The sequence below is a fragment of the Hordeum vulgare genome, chromosome 3H (genome assembly GCF_904849725.1).
Source record: "Hordeum vulgare subsp. vulgare chromosome 3H, MorexV3_pseudomolecules_assembly, whole genome shotgun sequence".
Taxonomy (NCBI): Eukaryota; Viridiplantae; Streptophyta; class Magnoliopsida; order Poales; family Poaceae; genus Hordeum; species Hordeum vulgare.
In genome coordinates this window covers 328941963-328961402 of record NC_058520.1, presented here as the reverse complement: position 1 = coordinate 328961402, position 19440 = coordinate 328941963, and the positions used below count along the sequence as shown (strand labels likewise).

Sequence of the window (19440 nt, the reverse complement as noted above, 5' to 3'; positions counted from 1 at the left end):
TGCGTCATGCATGCGAGTTCATAACACCACGGCAAGAAGAGAAAGAAACATGTGTCGCCACGGCGAGCAAGAGGGAACCATGGCGGCAAATCAGAAACGATGCCATGGCACTGTTCCTATCCCAATACTCAACGAGATATTGTGCCAACGTATACTAGCGTGTGCGGAAACGTTAAATAAAGATGGGGTGATCCCGTATCTCGGGTTCCCATGTGTCGGGCACAACATAGAGGGACAACGTGCTACGTCAAACATACGGTGCAATCATACATTACATCTCATACATCACATGCACATGGTCACGACACGTCTCATCGGTATACCTTCGACGCGTGCATATCAAAGTGGTTCGGTTCGGAGAAGGAGAACAAAGATCGTCGTGGTCGTCGTGGAAGTAGTCGTACACGATCTCGTTGACGGTAGTCGTTCGCTCGGTGTCGTCCGACGGTCTTCGGCGTCAGTAGTCGTTCGCGAATCCGTAGATGTCCAGGGGTCGTCGGGGACGTCGTGGTACTCGGCGAACTCGATGTCGATGACTCACGGCAGGCAGGTATGGTGCACGCGGCGACGGCATCTAGCAGGTAATAGCTAGCAAAAATCTACGTAGCAGCAGCAAAGCAAACAACCAACTAGCAGCAACACGCAAGCAAGCATAACGCAGGCAAGCAAGCTAGCAAAGCAAGCTAGCTAAGCGGCATGCAATAGAAGCTAACAACAAAAGCTACCAACAACTACTAGCTAGCAAAGCAGCAGCATCTACAGCAGCCTAACAGCAAAAGCTACAGGAAACACAGCTATGGCAACGACAAACTAGCAACCGGCTCGGCAGGCTACGCAGCAGCACGCGGCTATACTAACAAGCAGCTATCGGCACAGCAAGCAGCAGCACGGGACAACAACAGCAAACGCACGCACAACAACTACCTAGCGGCGACAGGCGCACCTAGCAACAGCTAAGCTAGCTAGCTGCGGCAGCACAAGCAGCAGGACAACGGCACGCATCGGCTAGCGAGCACGCCGGCAACAACAACGACAGCGGCAAGCAGGCACATCTAGCAGCACAGCACAAAGTAGCAACAACACACGGCAGCGGCGGCTCGACATAGGATCGTGGGGAACAGCAGCACGCCAGGCAGCAGCAAGCAGAACAGCGGCAGGCGATGCGAGGGGAACAAGCAGCACCAGCGGCTACGGCGAGCACCCGACGACGCAGCGAGGCCAGCGGCGGCTTGCTCGGCAAGGGCAAGGTCGGGCAGCAGGGCAAACCGGCGCGGGGCAGGCAAGCCGGCGGCGCGCGGCGCCGGCGCGGACGGCACGCAGAGGGTCTCGGCGACTGCGGACGAGGCACGGGCCAAGGCATGGCGACAATCCCTCGGGCAGCGCAGGGAACGGCGGCTCGTGAGGCGGCGCGGTGAGCATGGCGGCGACCGAGAGGCCGGCGAGGTCAGGGGACGCGGGGCACGGCTGACGCCGGCGAGGCGGAGCAGGGCGAGCACCGGATAACGGCGACGCGGTGTGGAGCAGGCGAGCAGCGAGAGGATCTAGCACGACGGGGCGAGCAGGGGCGAAGGTCGCGCACCGGCGAGCACCAGCCGAGGGCGAGGGGAGGCGGCGCAGTCGACGAGGGCGAGGGCGAGCACGCGGGGAACTCGGGGGCAAGGGCAGCCGAGGGCGCTGGTTGCACGCACGGGCCATTGGGGAGGAGGCGGCGCTGCGGGAGTAGAGGGAGGAGGGATCGAGGCTGGGGAAGGCTAGGGTTGGGCCAGGGCGCTTGGCCTTGGGCCGGCTGGATCCTCTCCCTTCTCTTGGTTTTTTCCTTTCTTTTAAAAAAATACAGCAACACACACAAGAAAGGAAAAAAAGGATTAAACAAAATAGAAAAATGCTTTTGGGCTCCTTTGAAAAATATACCCCAACCATAAAATAGATTGGGCATTTTTTTTAACGAATAAAAATGAAACCTTTTTCTTTAGAATTAAATAAGACCCTTTTACAAAAGAATAAAATTTAAACCCCTTTTGACAAGAGAATAAAATAAAACCTCTTTTATTTAAAGAATAAAAATAAAAGCTCTTTAAAATAGAAAAGAAAATGAGGCTGTTTAAAAGTAAAACAAAAGGAGAAATGAAAGAAAACCCAAGGGTTGCCCCCACATTTAATAAAAGGACTTTTTAAAAGAAGACGCTTTTTTTAAAGGAGGTTAAAACGGAAACTTAGCAAAACCGCAAAAATAAAAGAGAGGGGAGAGAAGGTTTAGGTCGGCGGTGCAACAGGGTTTAGAGGTGGCCCTCACGCACCCACTCTCAGCACGCCAACAAACGACATCACACTCACAAAGCACTAACACCCAACAACACAGCAACAAGCAACACCGACAACTAACACGGATGACATGATGTCATGCATGATGCGATGATGCAAACTACATGACGATGCAACGAATAATTCTAATCACACGACGGAAACGGAAAAGAAGGGGGAATCTTCTTGGCATCGGTCTCGGGCTGTCACAATAAGTTAGTCCCAAAAAAGATATAAAAGGCATACAAAACATCCAAAGTTTGACAAGATAATACCATGAAACCATCAAAAATTATAGATACGTTGGAGACGTATCAAGGCAGTCGAAGTTGCACTCGACTTGGATCGAGGCGTTGTTGCGGGGCCTTGGTGTTGCCGCTGATGAAGCGCATGCCCTTGGTGCGGTCGAGCTGCGCGTGCTAGCACCGCTCAGCGCTGGCGGTGAGGGTGGACTCGATGCCTGCTAGCGGCTTTGCTTGGCGCGGGACACATCGGCCTTGAGCTCATGAGAGAACTACATCAAACTATGCGACGAGCTCCGCTGGATCTCCAGCGACCGCAATGATGGCCCCGCGCCCTCGAGTGGGGGCGACGGCGCCCGTGATTGGCACGGCAACAACGCCTGGTGTCGGGGACGGCGACGCGTGGGGTTGAGGGATGCGATGGGTGGTTTGAGGGTTTCCTGGGACAGCGGTGGTGGGTTGGAGATCGAGGGGAGAGTGAGAGGTGCGGGAGGTCGGGGACAACGTTTTTTTTCTCTTTTGCATCTTTGGGATCTCAGGAGTATCCGATCGCCATCTATATAGGACGCGGTGGATCAGAATAACTATCCTGATCCTGGGATCGGAACAATACCACCCTATATATATACATACATACATATATATATATATATAGACAATCTTTAATACAATGATCTCTTTGGAGACCTATTGGATGTATCGAGATCCGATGAATCGTGGGTTTATGATCCGATGTTGTAGCATAACTATTTGTTTACCCACCATTCTTATTCTAATGCGATAGATGCCTCTAGTGAATGTTATGGCCCCCAGGTCCATTTTGCATTAATACACACACCCCAACCTTGAACCATTTGCCCTCCATGTAACACTTTTTGTTTCCGACGTCGTGACACCCAAATCCTTCCGCCATGGCAACAAAATTTCCCACATCATGCTATATGTATATACTTCTAGAAAATTGCATATAACTTGAACATGTCATTCTCATGCATGTTAACAACATTCAAAATTGATGTTTAGCTAAAATGACATTAACCGACTTTCTTTAAATACGAAGAATCATGGAATTGCTTTATACATTTTGTTATCTCCATTTAACTAGTGTAATTTGTTTCTATCTCATCTCCATAATCATCGATTTCCATGTAAATGCTACACTAATAACATTTAAAGTGGTTTGGGTAGCTAAACAAGATTGAATCCCTTTCTTTAAATGTGGAGTTTCGTAGATATCCAACTCGATACACATCAAGATTCACTTAATGTGTAGTGATTGTTTTTTACACCCTTTGCCATGTTTAACAACACTTAATTTTGTTGAGTAACTAAATGGGATGAAAGTTTTCTTTAAACATGGAGTTCCATCGATATGCAACTAGTGCATATCAAATTTCACTTAATATGTAAAAATTGCTTGTCTTGTCTATGACATGCCTTGTTTGTTTATCGTATGATTTGCATCATTCCAATTTGGTTCTTCTCACTAGAGTTTGGTCAATATTACCGAGTACCAGGATTCGTTCGACTACGCTTCATTGATTCAATCTTCTTCAAAGCGGGATAACATGTAAGGATGATCCTTACCTTGGATAATATTATTATCTTTATTTTATATATGTCATGATGCTATCATTTGGTCTCAATACCTACCATATGTTGAGCCTCCATATTGCCTTGATACAACCTTTGTTAAAGAATATTTCTCCATATGCGGTTTTGGTAATTGATGACAACCCCTATGGACTAATGGTTGCCTTAAGTTATATTCGAAGGATTTGTCCATAGGCATTTCTTGAAGTCCATCTGTTGGTTTCAAGGAGTTTATATGATAACCAAGGTGGTATTCAAGGTATTATCCAAAGATTGGTCATAAAGACACAAGGTTGATCAATACTAAGAAAATAGTAAAGCAAGATGATCAACACACAAAGTGTACAAGATGTACCGAGAAGAATCAAGTGATCCCGTGGTATGTTAAGCATTGTACATAACGCTTTTGTGTACTAACCCATGGTATTCGTGAGAGTTCTTTGTGGGGTTAGGTGTGTCTCCATGGGTTTGCGTCAGGAGGAAGATCTCATTCAACCTATGAAGGATGACGTCAAGTGATGATCATCATCATGATTACGGTGTGCAAGTTCAAGTGGAGCACCACGAAGATATCATGCTTGAAGCTTGCCGTCCATTGTGGTGGCAATGGACATGTGAATATGTGCCGAAGAGTGTCTCACCCATAGTGAGTATGGGGGAGCAATCAACTAGTCTTCATCAAACCAACGCAATCAAGAAAGGTGGTCCATCTTGAGGAAGCCAAGATCATCGTCATCTAGCTCAAGAGGACTAGGCGCAAGGTATAGGTTTGCCCTTGATGGGTGTTTCTATTGTAGGATAGTTTGTCGTACTGTCAAGGGGGGCTCTCAAGTGAGTAGCTTGATCGTATCATTCGTTGAGAGCTCAAACCATATTCATCCTTGCATCATATCTTGGTTCTTTTTTGGTGTTTCTCTTTGTGAGTTTTAGAGCTTATGGTCATCTTCATGACAAGCTCGAGTTCATAAAAAACGGAGTCCATATGCATCTTCTATGACGTTTTCGATGTTGGAAATTTTTGCCGGTTCTTCATTCATAGAGGTCTCACATCTCTATATCATTGGCATTTTCATAACTGCACGTTCTTAAGATTTTGGATAGCCCTTTTCGATGTTGGATAGCCCTTGTCGTCTTGAATTCAATAAGCTTGAGTTTGCTCGATTCAGAGTTCGTATGCAAAAGTTATGACAGTTTTAGTGGCTAGTGGTTGTACCGCAGGTGCCAGCGGTAGTACCGCTCTCGGAGCGGTAGTAGTTTTTTTACTACCACTCTCTGAGCGGTAGTACCGCTCTCTGGGCGGTAATAGTTTTTTACTACCGCTCCATTGAACTTTTTGTGCATCCTTTTTGCCTCATCAGTGGTAGGCACGGTAGTAGTTTTTTACTACCATGGTTGGTGAACCAACCGTGCTGTAGTACCGCTCCTAGCAGCGGTAGTACCACTCTGCTCGGGCTGTGAGTGGGGGTAGCGGTTGGATTCCTTCCCCCACTATATAAAGGGGGTCTTCTTCCCCATTGGATCTTATCCATCCATGGAGCTCTTGTTCTTCCCCCATTGTTGACCTTCTTAGAGCTTGCTAACTCTCAGTCCCCCCAATGATTCTTGCTAGTTCTTGAGGGAAAAGAGGCAGGAGATCTAGATCCACATCTCCACCAATCACTTTCTCCTCTATGTGAGGGGAACCCCTTGGATCTTGATCTTGGAGTTCTTTGTGAGCTCCTTATTCTTCCTCTCATATTTCCCCATAGCTTTTGTTGTTGTGGAGGGATTTGAGTGTGAGGGACTTGACCACTTCGTGTGTTCTTTTCATTGCATTAGTTGCATCAGTTTGAGTTCTCCACGGTGATACATGGAAGTGAGAAGTTGAGAAGCTTATTACCCCTAGAGATTGTTCTTCCTGGATGCTTTGGCATCCTAGAAGCTTGGTGGTGTCTTGGAGCTCAATCATTGTGGTGTAAAGCTCCGGGCAAGAGTCGGGGTCTCCAATTAAGTTGTGGAGATTTCCCCGAGCATTTGTGATCACCTCGAAGCCATATGCCATTGTGGTGAAGCTTCGTGGTGTTGTTGGGAGCCTCCAATTAAGTTGTGGAGATTGCCCCAACCTTCTTTGTACGGGTTCGGTGACCGCCCTCAATGGTCCCTTAGTGGAATCACGACATCTTGCATTGTGCGAGGGCGTGAGAAGATTACGGCGGCCTTAGTGGCATCTTGGGGAGCATTGTGCCTCCACATCGCTCCAAACGAAGATTAGCATCCGCAAGGGTGTGAACTTCAGGATACATCTTCGTCTTCACGTGCCTCGGTTATCTTTTACTTGAACCCTTTACTTATGCACTTTACTTTGTGATAGCCATATTGTTTCTTGTCATATATCTTGCTATCACTTAGCTATTTATCTTGCTTAGCATAAGTTGTTGATGCACATAGGTGAGCCTAGTTGTTTTAGGTTTTGTGCTTGACAAATTAAATGTTAGTTTTATTACGCATTTGTTCAAGCCTAAACCATAATTATTTTAAAGTGCCTATTCACCACCCTCTAGGCGACATCCACATCCTTTCAACCTTTAACCTTCACATCATAGAAAACCTTTGTTTGCCTATGTTACCGCTTGATCAACCCTCTTATAGCGTTGCTAGTTGCAAGTGTGGGTTCTTTCCATGCGTGAACATGGATATCTTTCGGATATCATTATTATCATGCATAATTGTTACACTTGATCATATACCTAACTAAGAGTGGAATGCTTAGGCCTATACCCCCGATGTGTTTTGTTCCACTATGGTCATCTGTGTGTATCATGACTCTCTCTTCCATGTTACACTCAAGCAGACTTGCAAGAAACCTAAAAACTTCAACTAATGAATAAAACTTGCTCATCCGTGTGTGTACCATGAATGTCTCTTCTTGTGGGTATGCAAGCAAGGAGGGGACATGATGGGGTTATGAATGACTCGTAGGCAAGTATTCATGATCACATCTTGATCAATTAGTTGCCCCCTTTTTCTTAGGTTTATCTTACCTTGTTCTAATATTCGTAGGAATAATTGGTTTACATTGCTTAGCTCCTTGCTACAACCTCAACACTTAAAAATATCCTACCTATAAGTGATGTTATTCTTAGTACCCTTGGTAATGTTATTGTCGAATCTCATTGACTCATTGACACACAACAACCACTAGTGTTGGTACATGCAAAGCTTTTCTCTAAGGCGAGAGCATAAACATTCTACATGGAGTTTCTTTCCGTTCTTCTTCGACGATGATCACTAGATTGGGATCCCAGTTGGCAGTCTGGAATTAGAAGGGTGGATTTTGCTTATTTCTCTTGCCTCTTAGGCAGATTTGCTTCTTGTCCGTACTCGGATATGTGACTTCTTCTCCTGGAGTAGTTGATGTAATGTTGGGTCATGTTGGTGTTTGTTTAGTAAAATATTTATGTATCAACATGTGTTTGCCATAATATTATATCGTATTCACCTCTTCTATTCATGAGTAGTTGTATTTGTTCATCAACATATGACCCCGCGTGTATGTTATAAAGTCATATGTTGGGGCGGCCAATATGTTCTTCTATCCTTAGCGAAGAGTGTTAAGTATTTGATTGAGTTAGGACTACATGTTGTAGGTTACAACCCATTAGGCGTGGATACTCATAGGGTATGTGCATATGCATGGATGTTTACCTGCTTGGCAGGATAAGGAGAGGAGCTTACGCCCACTAGAAACATGGGTATGGGTATGGTACTTGTCAGCTCTGTTGGTTTTTCCCCGAAGAGGAAGGATGAAGCAATATAGTAGCGGTAAGTATTTCCCTTAGTTGAGAACCAAGGGTTATCGAATCAATAGGAGAATCAAGACAAAGTACACACATAAAACCAAATGCTTACACCCAACGCGCGCAAGAGGGTTGTCAATCCCCTTGGACTCATTACTTGCAAGGATTAATTATGATAGAGATAGATATATATAAGTAAAAGTAAATAAAAAGTAATAAAGGCATATATGTGCTTCTATCCTTAGCGATTAGGTTTTTAGCAAAGTGATTAAGTAGATCTGGGGGCATTGGTTTCAATAGAGGCTTCTCTCCCAAAAGCAAATCATATGATGGGTAGATAAATTACTGTTGGGCAATTGATAGAAAAGCACATAGTTATGATGTTATTCACGGAAATGATCATGTATATATGCATCACGTCCGACTCTTTCCTGCATCTACTACTATTACTCCACTTCGAGAATGCTTCTATGCTTGCCTCTCTAGGTATTAACTTCATACAAACAGAGGAATGCTTGGAGCAAGGTGACATGATGTAGACAAAGTATCAATATGAATAAACCCCATCATACTATCCTTAGTAGCAACAATACAAATACTTGTCTTGTCCCCTTCTGTCACTAGGGTATAGAGCACCGCAAGATTGAACCTACTACAACGCACCACTCCCACTAGAGATAAATCAATCTAGTTGGACAAACCGACCGGGTAGATCGGACAGAAATACGAAGTTATAACAATCGTGCATAATAGAATTCATAGAAGACTCGGTCACTTTCAATGAATAATCTCATCATAAACCCAAAATTTATCGGATCCCAACAAACACACCACAAAAGAAGATTAAATCGGATAGATCACCGCGAGAATCACGGAGAACATGGTATTGAAGATCAAATAGAGATAAGAAATCATCTAGATAGTAGCTACGGACCCATAGGTCTATGGTGAACTACTCACACATCATCATGGAGCCAACAAGGTTGATGTAGAAGCCTCCGTGATCGATTCCCCCTTCGACAGGGTACCAGAAAAGGTCTTCAAGTGGGATTGTGGCGAAACAGAGACTTGCGGTGGCAGAAAAAGTCTTTCGTGTGGCTCTCTAATGTTTGTGAAATATTTGAGGATTTATAGAAGTGGAATTAGGCCAGGAGATGCCACAAGGGGTCCATGAGCTCATGAGGCGCTCCATACCCCCTTGGTGCACCTTGAGGCTTGTCGCCACCTCGTGGCTCCTGAAGTCTTCTTCCGAGGTTCCCTGGGTCTCTTTTGGTCCAAATAAAATCATCAAAAGGTTTTATCGTGTTTGAACTCCGTTTGGTATTGATTATCTACAAAAGTAAAAAAACACGCAAAAAATAGGAACTCACACTAGAAACTAGGCGGCTAGTTCCTAAAAGTGATATAAAATAGCATATTATTACATATAAAATGTCCAAGATTAATAATATAATAGTATGAAACAATAAAAAATTGTAAATACGTTAGAGACGTATCACGGTATGATATTATTGTACCCGCACCACACCCTAAATTTGCCCTGTGAAAAAAGGTATAAGTAAGTTTAAAAAATTGCCATGTTTTTTAAACCAGATTTTTTCTAAACTTGTCACGAGACTATATGAAACACTTTTGAAACATTTTGGCATTTGTGTGTATACTGCATTTTCCATGGAAGAAATGAAAAATATCTACATGTGCCATGTGACTAAAAAGATACAATTCCAAATTTGTCATGATTTAGATGAAAAATGCCTTGATTTGCCATGAGAACAAATAAAAATGATTATATATAATTTTCCATGGGACTGTTTCAAACATTCCTACATTTTATTGATGTCCTCGATAGCCAAACTTGAATCAGATTCAGTCAAATACCCCAATGTAGTGTGTCCTGCATTATTTTGTTGAGAAATGAAACAATTCATCTTCGAGTGAATAATACCATCATGCATGATGAATAATTGAGCAAGCACAAAGATGAAATAAGGAAGCCAAAATTGCATACTAAAAAGACCAAAAACAGTATTAGAAAGTAATGTTGAGCACGCACACGGAAGGCATCAAGTAGAAAGGCGGGCCTTGATAGGTGTCGCGGTAGGGGAAGGTTCATATGCTCATGAAATTTTAGAAACAGCTAAGAGTTCTAAACTAATCAATTTTAAAATTTCCTTGAATTGAAACTTGTTCATGAATTCAAAAAACTTTCTAAAATTCATTTTTTTGCAAACTAAAAAAGACTATTCATAAATCTAAAAAATGTAAGCAACTTCAAAAAATGTTCACGAACTGAAAAGAAGATGATGGATTAAAAACATTTCATGAATTAAAAAACGTTTATGGGTTTGAAAAAAACTTTCTCAAATTTAAAGAACTTCAGGATTCTTAAAAAAATGTTTGCAACTTCAAACAATGTTTTTGGATTCGAAAAATGTTTGTGAACTAATATAGTTTAGGTGAAAATTTTAAAATATTTATGAATTAAAAAAATGTTCATGAATTTTAAAAACGTTTACGAATTTCAAAAACATTGACGAATTGGAAAACGTTCACAGACTTGAAAAATATGTCCACGTCTTCATGAATTCAACTAATGTTCGCATTTTTTAGGTTAGCGAACATTTTTTCATTCTATAGAACTCTTTGAGAAAATACATTAAGAATACACATTCTACATAAACGTTCAACCAGAAAAAATAAATAGGAATGAAATAAAGAAACAATAGGAAAATGTAGAAATTGAAAAAAATAAGAAAACTAGAAAACGGAGTAGAAATCAAAAAACCCGGAACAAAACCAAGTGAATTGTTCCTCCATGACTAATTGATTGAGCGTTTTTAGGGTTTTGTATGAGTTATGCCACAAGTTGTGTTTCACTCCTCAGTTTTGTCACTAGAAATTTCAGCTACTCAAAAATATCATCTCTTTCTTAGACACATGCTAAGAAATGATGCTAGATACCATTACTGCCAGCTTAAAGCATGCATACCATGTTATATGACAAAATAACAATCATGACAACTCTTTTTTATCTCACTACGATAAAGTGCGGCTCCCACTCAACCCCAACAATGTTCTTATTTCCTGTAATTTTTTTGCTTGCTTATTCCTGATAAATGGGGCTCATACTTATCACAGGGAGATAGAGAGAGCTACATATGGGTGTGAGAGCATTTTGATCATATAACTCGGTCAATGGGTTTGACCTTATAGTAACACAGTTTAATGACATTTGAGAAAATATCTAACGAGATGATGGGATTTTTTAGGTGTCTAATGTCATTTTAAGTAAACAACTCATAAAACGATGACATTTTGAGGATTTGTAACTCCTAGTGGAAAAGTATTGCACAACAGAGAGAGCTACATATGGGTCTGAGGGTATTTTGATCATATAACTCGAACAATGGGTTTGACCATAGTAACACTGCCTAATGACATTTGAGAAAATATCTAACGAAATGATGGAATTTTTTAGGTGCTTAATGTTATTTTAATTAAACAACTCACAAAACGATGTCATTTTTGAGGATTTGTAACTCTTAGTGGCAAAACTAAGTATTGCACAATAGTGGTATAAATACCCTTTTTGTTTTGTTTTTTACAAGCCCTTCTATTTTAGTATTTTTTGTAAGGAAATTTTAGTCTCTCTCTCTTTTAGGGTGAGTTCTTTTTTTTTAAACCCATAGTAGGGGTCTTTAGCACCGATTAGGTAACTTGGCCCTCGTGAGGATTTGATCCCACGCCCTCCACCTCAAGTGCGTGTTGCCCAACCACTAGACCAAACAGGCTTTAGTGCATTAGGGCCCAAACTATTTAAGAAGTAAGTATAGTCACGCTATTTACTGCATATAGAAATTTAGAAAACATGATTTTTGAAATAAAAATATGAAGAAAATTCAAAAGTTTGCATAACTCAAAACAAACCATGAATTCAAAGAATTTTCATGAATTAGGAAAAAAATCATGATTTCAAAGAAGTTCACAAAGTTGGAAAAATTTCACCAATTTTGAAAAATAGTTCATCGATTTTGAAAAAAACTCGTTGTTTAAAAAATATATATTCAATTTTAAAACTAGTTCATCAGTTTTGATAAATGTTCATTCATTTTCAATGAGAGTTCATCAATTTTGAATAAAAGTTCATTGTTCTTTAAAAAATCAATTTTGAAAAAAGTTCATCTATTTTCAGTTAAAGTTCATCGATTTTGAATAAAAGTTCATCATTCTTCAAAAAAAGTTCATGGATTTTGAAAAAAATCATTATTTTTGAAGAAAAGTTCAAAAACTTGAAAAAATGTCATCGATTTTTAAAAAGTGTTCATCAAATTTGATAAAATGTTCGTAGAGTTGAAATAAATTCATCAATTTGAAAAAAGGTCACAGAAATTTTAAAAATCATGGATTTTCAAAACAATCGACAGGTTTGAAAAAAATTCATCAATTTGTAAAAAGTTCATCAAATTTGAAAATAACCATTAAATTTGGAAAAAAGGTTCATCGAATTTTAAAAAAGTTTATCCAATTTGATAAAAGTTCATCAATTTAAAGAAAAAGTTCACGAATTATAAAAAATCATCAAGCTAGGAAGAAGAAAAAGAAAAACTTTTTTATGTCTTCAGAACGGAAAGGAAAAAAGGGTGAGATGCGCCGGCCCAGCATGGGACGCTGTAGGCGTCCGTTTGTAGAATATATATTAAGGAGCGTCTACAGCGTTAAATAGGATTCACCCTTTTTCTTTTAAGACAACTCTATTTTAGTCGAAAATCAGGCGAGCGGCAAGAAAATCATTTAGAGCAACTTTAGCAGACCCCGCAAAATAGTCAGACCCATAAAAATCCCGGCGAATATGCGGGCTCGGTTCAATTTTTGGCAAGAACAGAGCCCGCATACTCATCCAGCCCGTAAAAAAATTTGCCGCGACCCGTAAACAACACGCCTCGACCACTATATCTACGGTTTCGCGGCTCGTTTGCGGGTCGAAACCCTATCCCCCGCCGCCACCGAGCCCCTGCGATTCCCCACCCCTTCTTCATATTTCTCGCCGCCGGCGACTACCTTGTGGGGCCGCATGTGGAGCTCCGGACGCGACTCCGACAGCAGATCCGGCGGCGGAAGCGACCCGAAGCGCCGCGAGGAAGCGCGGGGCCCGGAGGTGGACCAACCGCGACATGTCGCCGCCGACGAGCATCCGACGGAGCGAGACGGAGGAGTACGACCGACGACGCGCGTCCTTCTCCTCCGCGAGATGTTCGTACGCCGGGAGCTCCTCCTCCTCCGGCACGGGCCTTCTCCCCCTGAAGAGGGAGTGGTCAGAGGAGGAGCTGGAGGAGCCCGAGGAGGAGCCTGCTTCGCTCGGCCGTTGCGGAGTCATCGGGCTGGAAGACTACGTCGTCGACATCGACGTCGTTGCGGCCGCCATCGCCGAGCGAAGCGTGCGCGAGGAGGCGGAGCACCGACGTCACGCCGAGGGGCTCGAAGACCTCGAGTGACGGCAGGTGGTCGCCGCCAAGGAGAAGTACGAGGAGTGGCGCCGCATCCGCGAGGAGCAGACGGCGAAGTACATAGACCTCTGCAGCTCCGGCGAGGAGGATTGAGCGTTCTTCTCCTCCACAACGTCGTCCATTTGCCGCGACCTCGCCGCCATCAGATCCGACCCCTCTAGTAGTAGTATTAACGTAGTATGTAGTATGAACTATGTTTGTAGTGTGTTGATCATGATCTATGTTCTTCCGTAAAATTGTTTTTTTTTAATTATGCAGTTCTAGATACGGCTTCTGTTCAAACACGCTAGTTTTCGATCCGCAAACGCGATCTTTGTAAAACCGCAAACGCGTTTTGCGGGTAAGTTTGGGCCAACCCACGAGAGCGCGAGCAAGAAATCCTAATCCAACGGCTTCCAGCCCTTCGCGTTATCATTGGGTCCATCCAATGTAGCGCCTTCCTAGTGCGTTCTTTTCTTTGTACACCTTAAATTCCACGCCCTCCTCTGGCGTCCTCCACTTGCCCGGCGAATCTAACCTTCATCCTGCTGCTGCCACCGCCGGCGGGTCGACTAGACTCGGGTTCCTCCCACCCCAAACAGCACGAGGCTGCCGCCGCCATCTGTCTTCCATGTCACAGCCGCTCAATTCCTCCCGGCATGCTTCCAATCCCCGTAAGCCCCCTTTTCTTGATTTCACCTTCCGTACCTTCTCTTGGGTGACAACTATACCATACTTCAAGTTTGATCTCAAGAATCTGCGTAGCCATCTTAGACTAGATGGTTTCTTGTGCTACTATGAAGTGCTCAGATGGCCACATAAACCCTAAGAATTTTGGAATTATTTTACATAGCAAATTTGGCCGAATAGTGTTAGTAGTCTCGGTCAAAGGATGGCTTCATCTGAGTGTTACTCCTATATTCAGAAGATACGTGAAGCTAATTTTGAATCCAAACTGTTGACACCGTGTGGTTTCCTGAAACAGATGCTACACAGAGGGTATTGATAACGAACAAGCGTGGAGAGAAACTTGTGGGGCTACTGCATCCCACGGGTTTGAACAAGATTGTAGTCTTGTGCCATGGCTTTACGGCCTCCAAGGTACATAACTATTTCGTGACCACAAGAAATTTGCCTTGTCCAATTTTGCTTATGTGAGATGCAACAAATTGAACTGTCGGAGTAGTAGCTTCTACTACCCTTCTACTGACGTTTAACACTTATCTTCAGAGTTCTGGCATTATTGTTGATCTGGCAGATGCAATAATAAAAAAAGGGATTAGTGTCTTTCACTTTGATTTCAGTGGAAACGGGTAAGTTATTCATAGAATCCTTGATATGCCGTTTTTTGTATGTTCACTAAAGTTGTTGTGCTAAATGCTAGTCTAGCCTTTTCTGTAGGTTGTCTTTATAACTGAATGAACTCAGGTTCATGTATGACATATACCATCATTTTGATCCTCGGATTTTATGGTATCTGTTTGACCTGCACTTTTTTTCATGGACAAAAAGATAAAAGAACCTGGCAGATATTCTTTTCCATTTAAATTTTATGAATTGCATTTTTGTTGTTTTAATATATTATATCTGTTGGTACACAATTTTTTCAATAAACTTTATTTTAAATAGGCTTATGCATGGTTCCTTATCTCATTCATGTTGTGCCTTTGATCATATTGCTTTCAGAGAGAGCGAAGGCGAATTCCAGTATGGCAACTACAGGAAAGAGGCTGAAGACTTGCATTCTGTTGTCTCATATCTGTATCAGGAGAAGTATGATGTAGCAGCTGTTGTTGGTCACAGCAAAGGTTGGTGATGTATGTTGTTTGGTTTGTATATAGTTGTGTTTATTATTGCTATTATCAAGTTGTTTCATTGAATTTTATCATTAGCACGTGGAAGAGCTTGTTTTCTTTTTCTTTTTCAACAACTTGCACATACACTATGCAAAAGTAAAAATGGTGGAGTCTCTTACCTGCATATGTAGTACATTAGTCATAACATTAAACCTAGTTGTGACATCTCTGTACGATTGGTTTCTGCTGGCACTATGTGTATAATTAATTGGATGTCCTTGTCTGTTTTACCTACGAACCATATTGCTTTTGCGCATCCTGAACTTCTGCACAGTGAGACACGCACAACATATTTCATCCAGTAACTGCCTTTTGGGATCACGCTGTTTTTTTGGAATGGTCAACGGGTGGAGTGGATTCTCACCTGAATATATTCAACTGATTTCGCCTAGAAGCCTCGCGGCTCCATACAGGATAGGTTGAAGTGAACCAGAGTACATGGGGGGAACAAGGGGAGAAGAGACACAACCGGAAAAAAAACCCGTGCCTACAGCCGAACCCAAGGAGACGCCAAAGAAGAGCACACAGGGAGAAATTGGCCGCTCAGCAACACCAAGCAGTGTCGTTATCAGGCCCCGAGAAGCTCAAACCACTGACCTGAAGCCGGACGCACCAGCACCACCAACCGCCATCACAAATCTCATCGGCACAACCAGCATAGAGGGGCAACTTAACTTCCATCTTCATCTGGCCAAGCAAGGCGAAGAGCCTTGAACTTTGGCTGTTTGGTTGCCACCAAACAACACCCCCCAAAGGGGAGAGGTGTCGTATACAAACGACCTGAAGCCGGACGCACCACCACCACCACCAACCGCCATCACAAATCTCATCGGCACAACCATCATAGAAGGCACCTTAACTTCCATATTCATCTGACCAAGCAAGGTGAGGAGCCTTAAGCGTTGGCTGTTTGGTCGCCACCCAACAACACGCCTTAGGGGGAGAGGTGTCGTATGGGAACGAGGCATCCTGTCGGGTTTTGACAGGCAGAGAAAAGAACATCTTCCTTGCAGTTTCTGCCCAGATTTCCATCACTCCCCTGGACAGTAGCAGCAACAAAGGAGTCATCTACATACATTTAGATTAGTCCAACCCTGACCAGGTTGCTCAGATATCCATCACTAGGGAATTCCCTAAACAGTTAATCACGATACTTTTGCTGGCAGTATTTTATTTGCTCACTGCTGCATGCCAAACCTAGTATAGATCCTCAGGCCGTGGAAAACTAGGGGTACGGCTCCGAGAAGCAAGGGTAGGCCGGCAATATTTCTGGGGATGAGAGGGAGAGAAGGTTGGCCACTTGGATTAGGTTTTTCTCTCATTTCTTGGATAATTCATATGGAGTACATGCCTACATAATATTTATATCCGTTTTATAGGAAAAGGCTGACTTTGACCCTAAGAATAGGATCCCTAATTGCCTAACACACCATATTGTTGCATTCCTAACTAAATCACTTCCTCCCTAACTAAATATATCTTTATATCCTTTTCCTTCTCTCCAACGGAGTTAGGGGCCAGATCATAAACCCTGAGGGCACGTACAGTGGTGTTGCCTTAGCAAGGCCACATAGGATGATTGATGAGTTGGAAGAGAGAAACAAAAATAAGATGTTAGAATAGTAGGGGATGTCTTACCTTAGTCGCATGTTTTCTAGTTTAATTTTAATCACCATAATGTTAAGAGCATGTAAACATTAATTGTTACATATCACACTAAGAGATAATCCATCTTATGCTGTGTTTTTGTTTTCATCTCTATATAACATTGAGGCTTAAAAGAATGCTGCCTTATCTACCAATGTAATGTCCTGACACTCGCAGATCAGGCGCCTTCATTCACTGAGTGTTGCATATATTGTTGCGCTTTTAACTTGCAAATTAGAAAATGTAGTCACTTAGTTTACATTATTATTCAGGAGGAGATGTGGTTGTTCTTTATGCTTCCCTATATGACGATGTCCACATGGTTGTTAACCTATCTGGCCGATTTTATTTGGAGAAAGGCATTGAGGAACGCCTAGGGAAGGAATTTCTTGACAGAATAAATAAGGAAGGTTACATTGATGTCACAAACAAGTCAGGTAACAATTTTGCATACTGTGTATATAGCTTGTCTTTCGTTGTCATATACTTACTATCCAATGATTCCAATGTAGGAAATATGTTATACAGGGTAACAAAAGAGAGCTTGATGGAACGACTCAACACTGACATGCGTGCAACGAGCCTCTCCATTAGCAAGGAATGCAGGTCAGGAAACTACTTGAGGAATGAACTACCTTCATATTCCAACTACCAACTGAAACAAGGGGCACCATGGCACGGACATGACACATTTACCTTCATTAAAATAGTCATTCCCATGCATTCCCAGGATTGAAAACATTAAATATCTCTTTTTTATTGCCTCTCGATCGGTGGTACAGTTGTAGTATCCGAACTCGCGTACCAACTCACACCACTCACACCCCCCACACACGCACCCCACTAGTACACAAGCTCGACCTACAAACTACACACACTGCACGCTTGTTTTGAGGTTTGACAGTTGTGGCACGAACACGCGTGGAAGGCACCGGAAATTATTCGTGAGCCACCCGGTCGATCCGGGGATCGAACTCAGGCGGGCTGGGGCGGCCACTGGCAGCTCCAGTCACTGCGCCACTCGCGTGGCTCAAACATTAAATATCTCATGTGTTTGCAGCTGGTCATAGGTTTCATATTGTGCTAGACTAAATTCTGCGTGTTGCAAATATCAGGCAATTAATTTACTGTATTTATTCAGCTTCTTCACAGTTCATGGTTCTGCTGATGACATCATTCCGGTGGAAGATGCATATGAGTTTGCAAAGCATATACCAACCCACAAACTCTGTGTCGTCGAGGGAGCAGATCACTGCTACACCAGACATCGTAAAGAACTTTCAGATGCTGTAGTGGGTTTCATTACATCCAACAAGGTACCGAAGAATGTCATTTTATATGTCATTCTCTGCAGTATCGCTTCTGGTTTGACTGTGCCTTTAATTTCACTGCGACGATTATTTTGGCAGGCCAGGGATACCACGCTAGAAGATCAATGAATTCTGATGGATTTATGCTGTAGGATTTTGTACAGCAGTTCTCTTTACAGAAGCTCCCCTCAGAACAAGGCAATTCTAGATCATGGTCATTCTACTTCTTAGTTCCGGGATGTAATAAGCAATAAAGCATTGCAAGGCTTTAGGTTTGCGTTATTTTATGGGGACTGCTATGCGTCGGTCCCTTCCAGTGGGATGCACATTTTTCTATTTTGCAACAAAGACCTTGTTGCAGAAACATTTATAACGGAGATTGTGTTGGAGAATTTTTATGTAACAGAGGTTGTGTTGCGATTTTTTTTTGCAAGAGAGACCGTGTTATAATTTTTTTGCAACATGAGTGTTGTTTTGGAAAAAAACACAAACGATGTTGCAGAAAATATTTGCAGTTTTTTTTTGCAACGTAGGTGTTGTTGCGAAGAGCAAATTTGCAACACACGTGATGTTGGAGGAAGAGAGGTGCAAAGGTACGTGTGTACACGCATTGCACAGATGAGATGGCGGATTGCTCGCGTGCGATCTGCCGGCTGAAGTTAAGTATTTTCCTTATTTTATTAGCTAAATAGTTGGAAAAGTATGCTGTAAAATATGTGAAACTATTATAGAGGTGTTTTGGAGCTCGGGGTGCGTGGACTCTGAAATTTTCATTTAGAAAAACTCACATCCAAAGTGTAATAATTTCTGAAAACAATTACATGTGCATATGAATGTACTGATATGAGATAACATGTGAGCTATACAAATAAAAGACAAAATCATGGATTTTTAATAGCAAATGAATTTGTCTCTTTTTTTTGTAGATCGATGTTCTGCTAATATTAAGCATTATGTGGATTACATTCCAAAAAAAAAGTGGAACTTCAAAATTTTGTTTTTGATTTGTTCTTCCGAAAAGGTGCTCATAGAGCCTGAGCTCAAAAAATGCATTTAGTTGACACCAGATTTTTGCTTGGACAAAAACTCAATTAAGATGAGTTAGTTCACAAAGTGCAACTCATAATTTCTTTTTTTGTGTGTGGGGGAATTCATAGTTTCTTATCATACCACAAGGATCCCATGTGATAAATCAATCTTCGATATTTATCTTGTAAAACTTCATCTTTACT

The 19440-nt window shown here is 42.4% G+C and overlaps 1 protein-coding gene across 3 annotated transcripts; it reads left to right on the top strand.

Annotated features, from left to right (window-relative positions):
* The first annotated feature begins 13852 nt into the window (after positions 1–13852).
* LOC123443757 lies at positions 13853–18628 on the top strand. 3 transcript variants are annotated; one of them, XM_045120282.1, is made up of 8 exons: positions 13857–14069; positions 14381–14496; positions 14626–14708; positions 15082–15203; positions 17258–17335; positions 17411–17504; positions 18040–18214; positions 18308–18628. In XM_045120282.1, the coding sequence occupies exons 1-8, from the start codon at positions 14027–14029 to the stop codon at positions 18335–18337; spliced, it is 741 nt and encodes a 246-aa protein (XP_044976217.1). In that variant the 5' UTR covers positions 13857–14026; the 3' UTR covers positions 18338–18628. The 3 variants fall into 3 exon arrangements, with proteins under 3 accessions (XP_044976215.1, XP_044976217.1, XP_044976216.1); XM_045120281.1 differs by having other exon boundaries at positions 17171–17335; XM_045120280.1 differs by having other exon boundaries at positions 13853–14069; positions 17171–17504.
* The last annotated feature ends 812 nt before the right edge of the window (positions 18629–19440 follow it).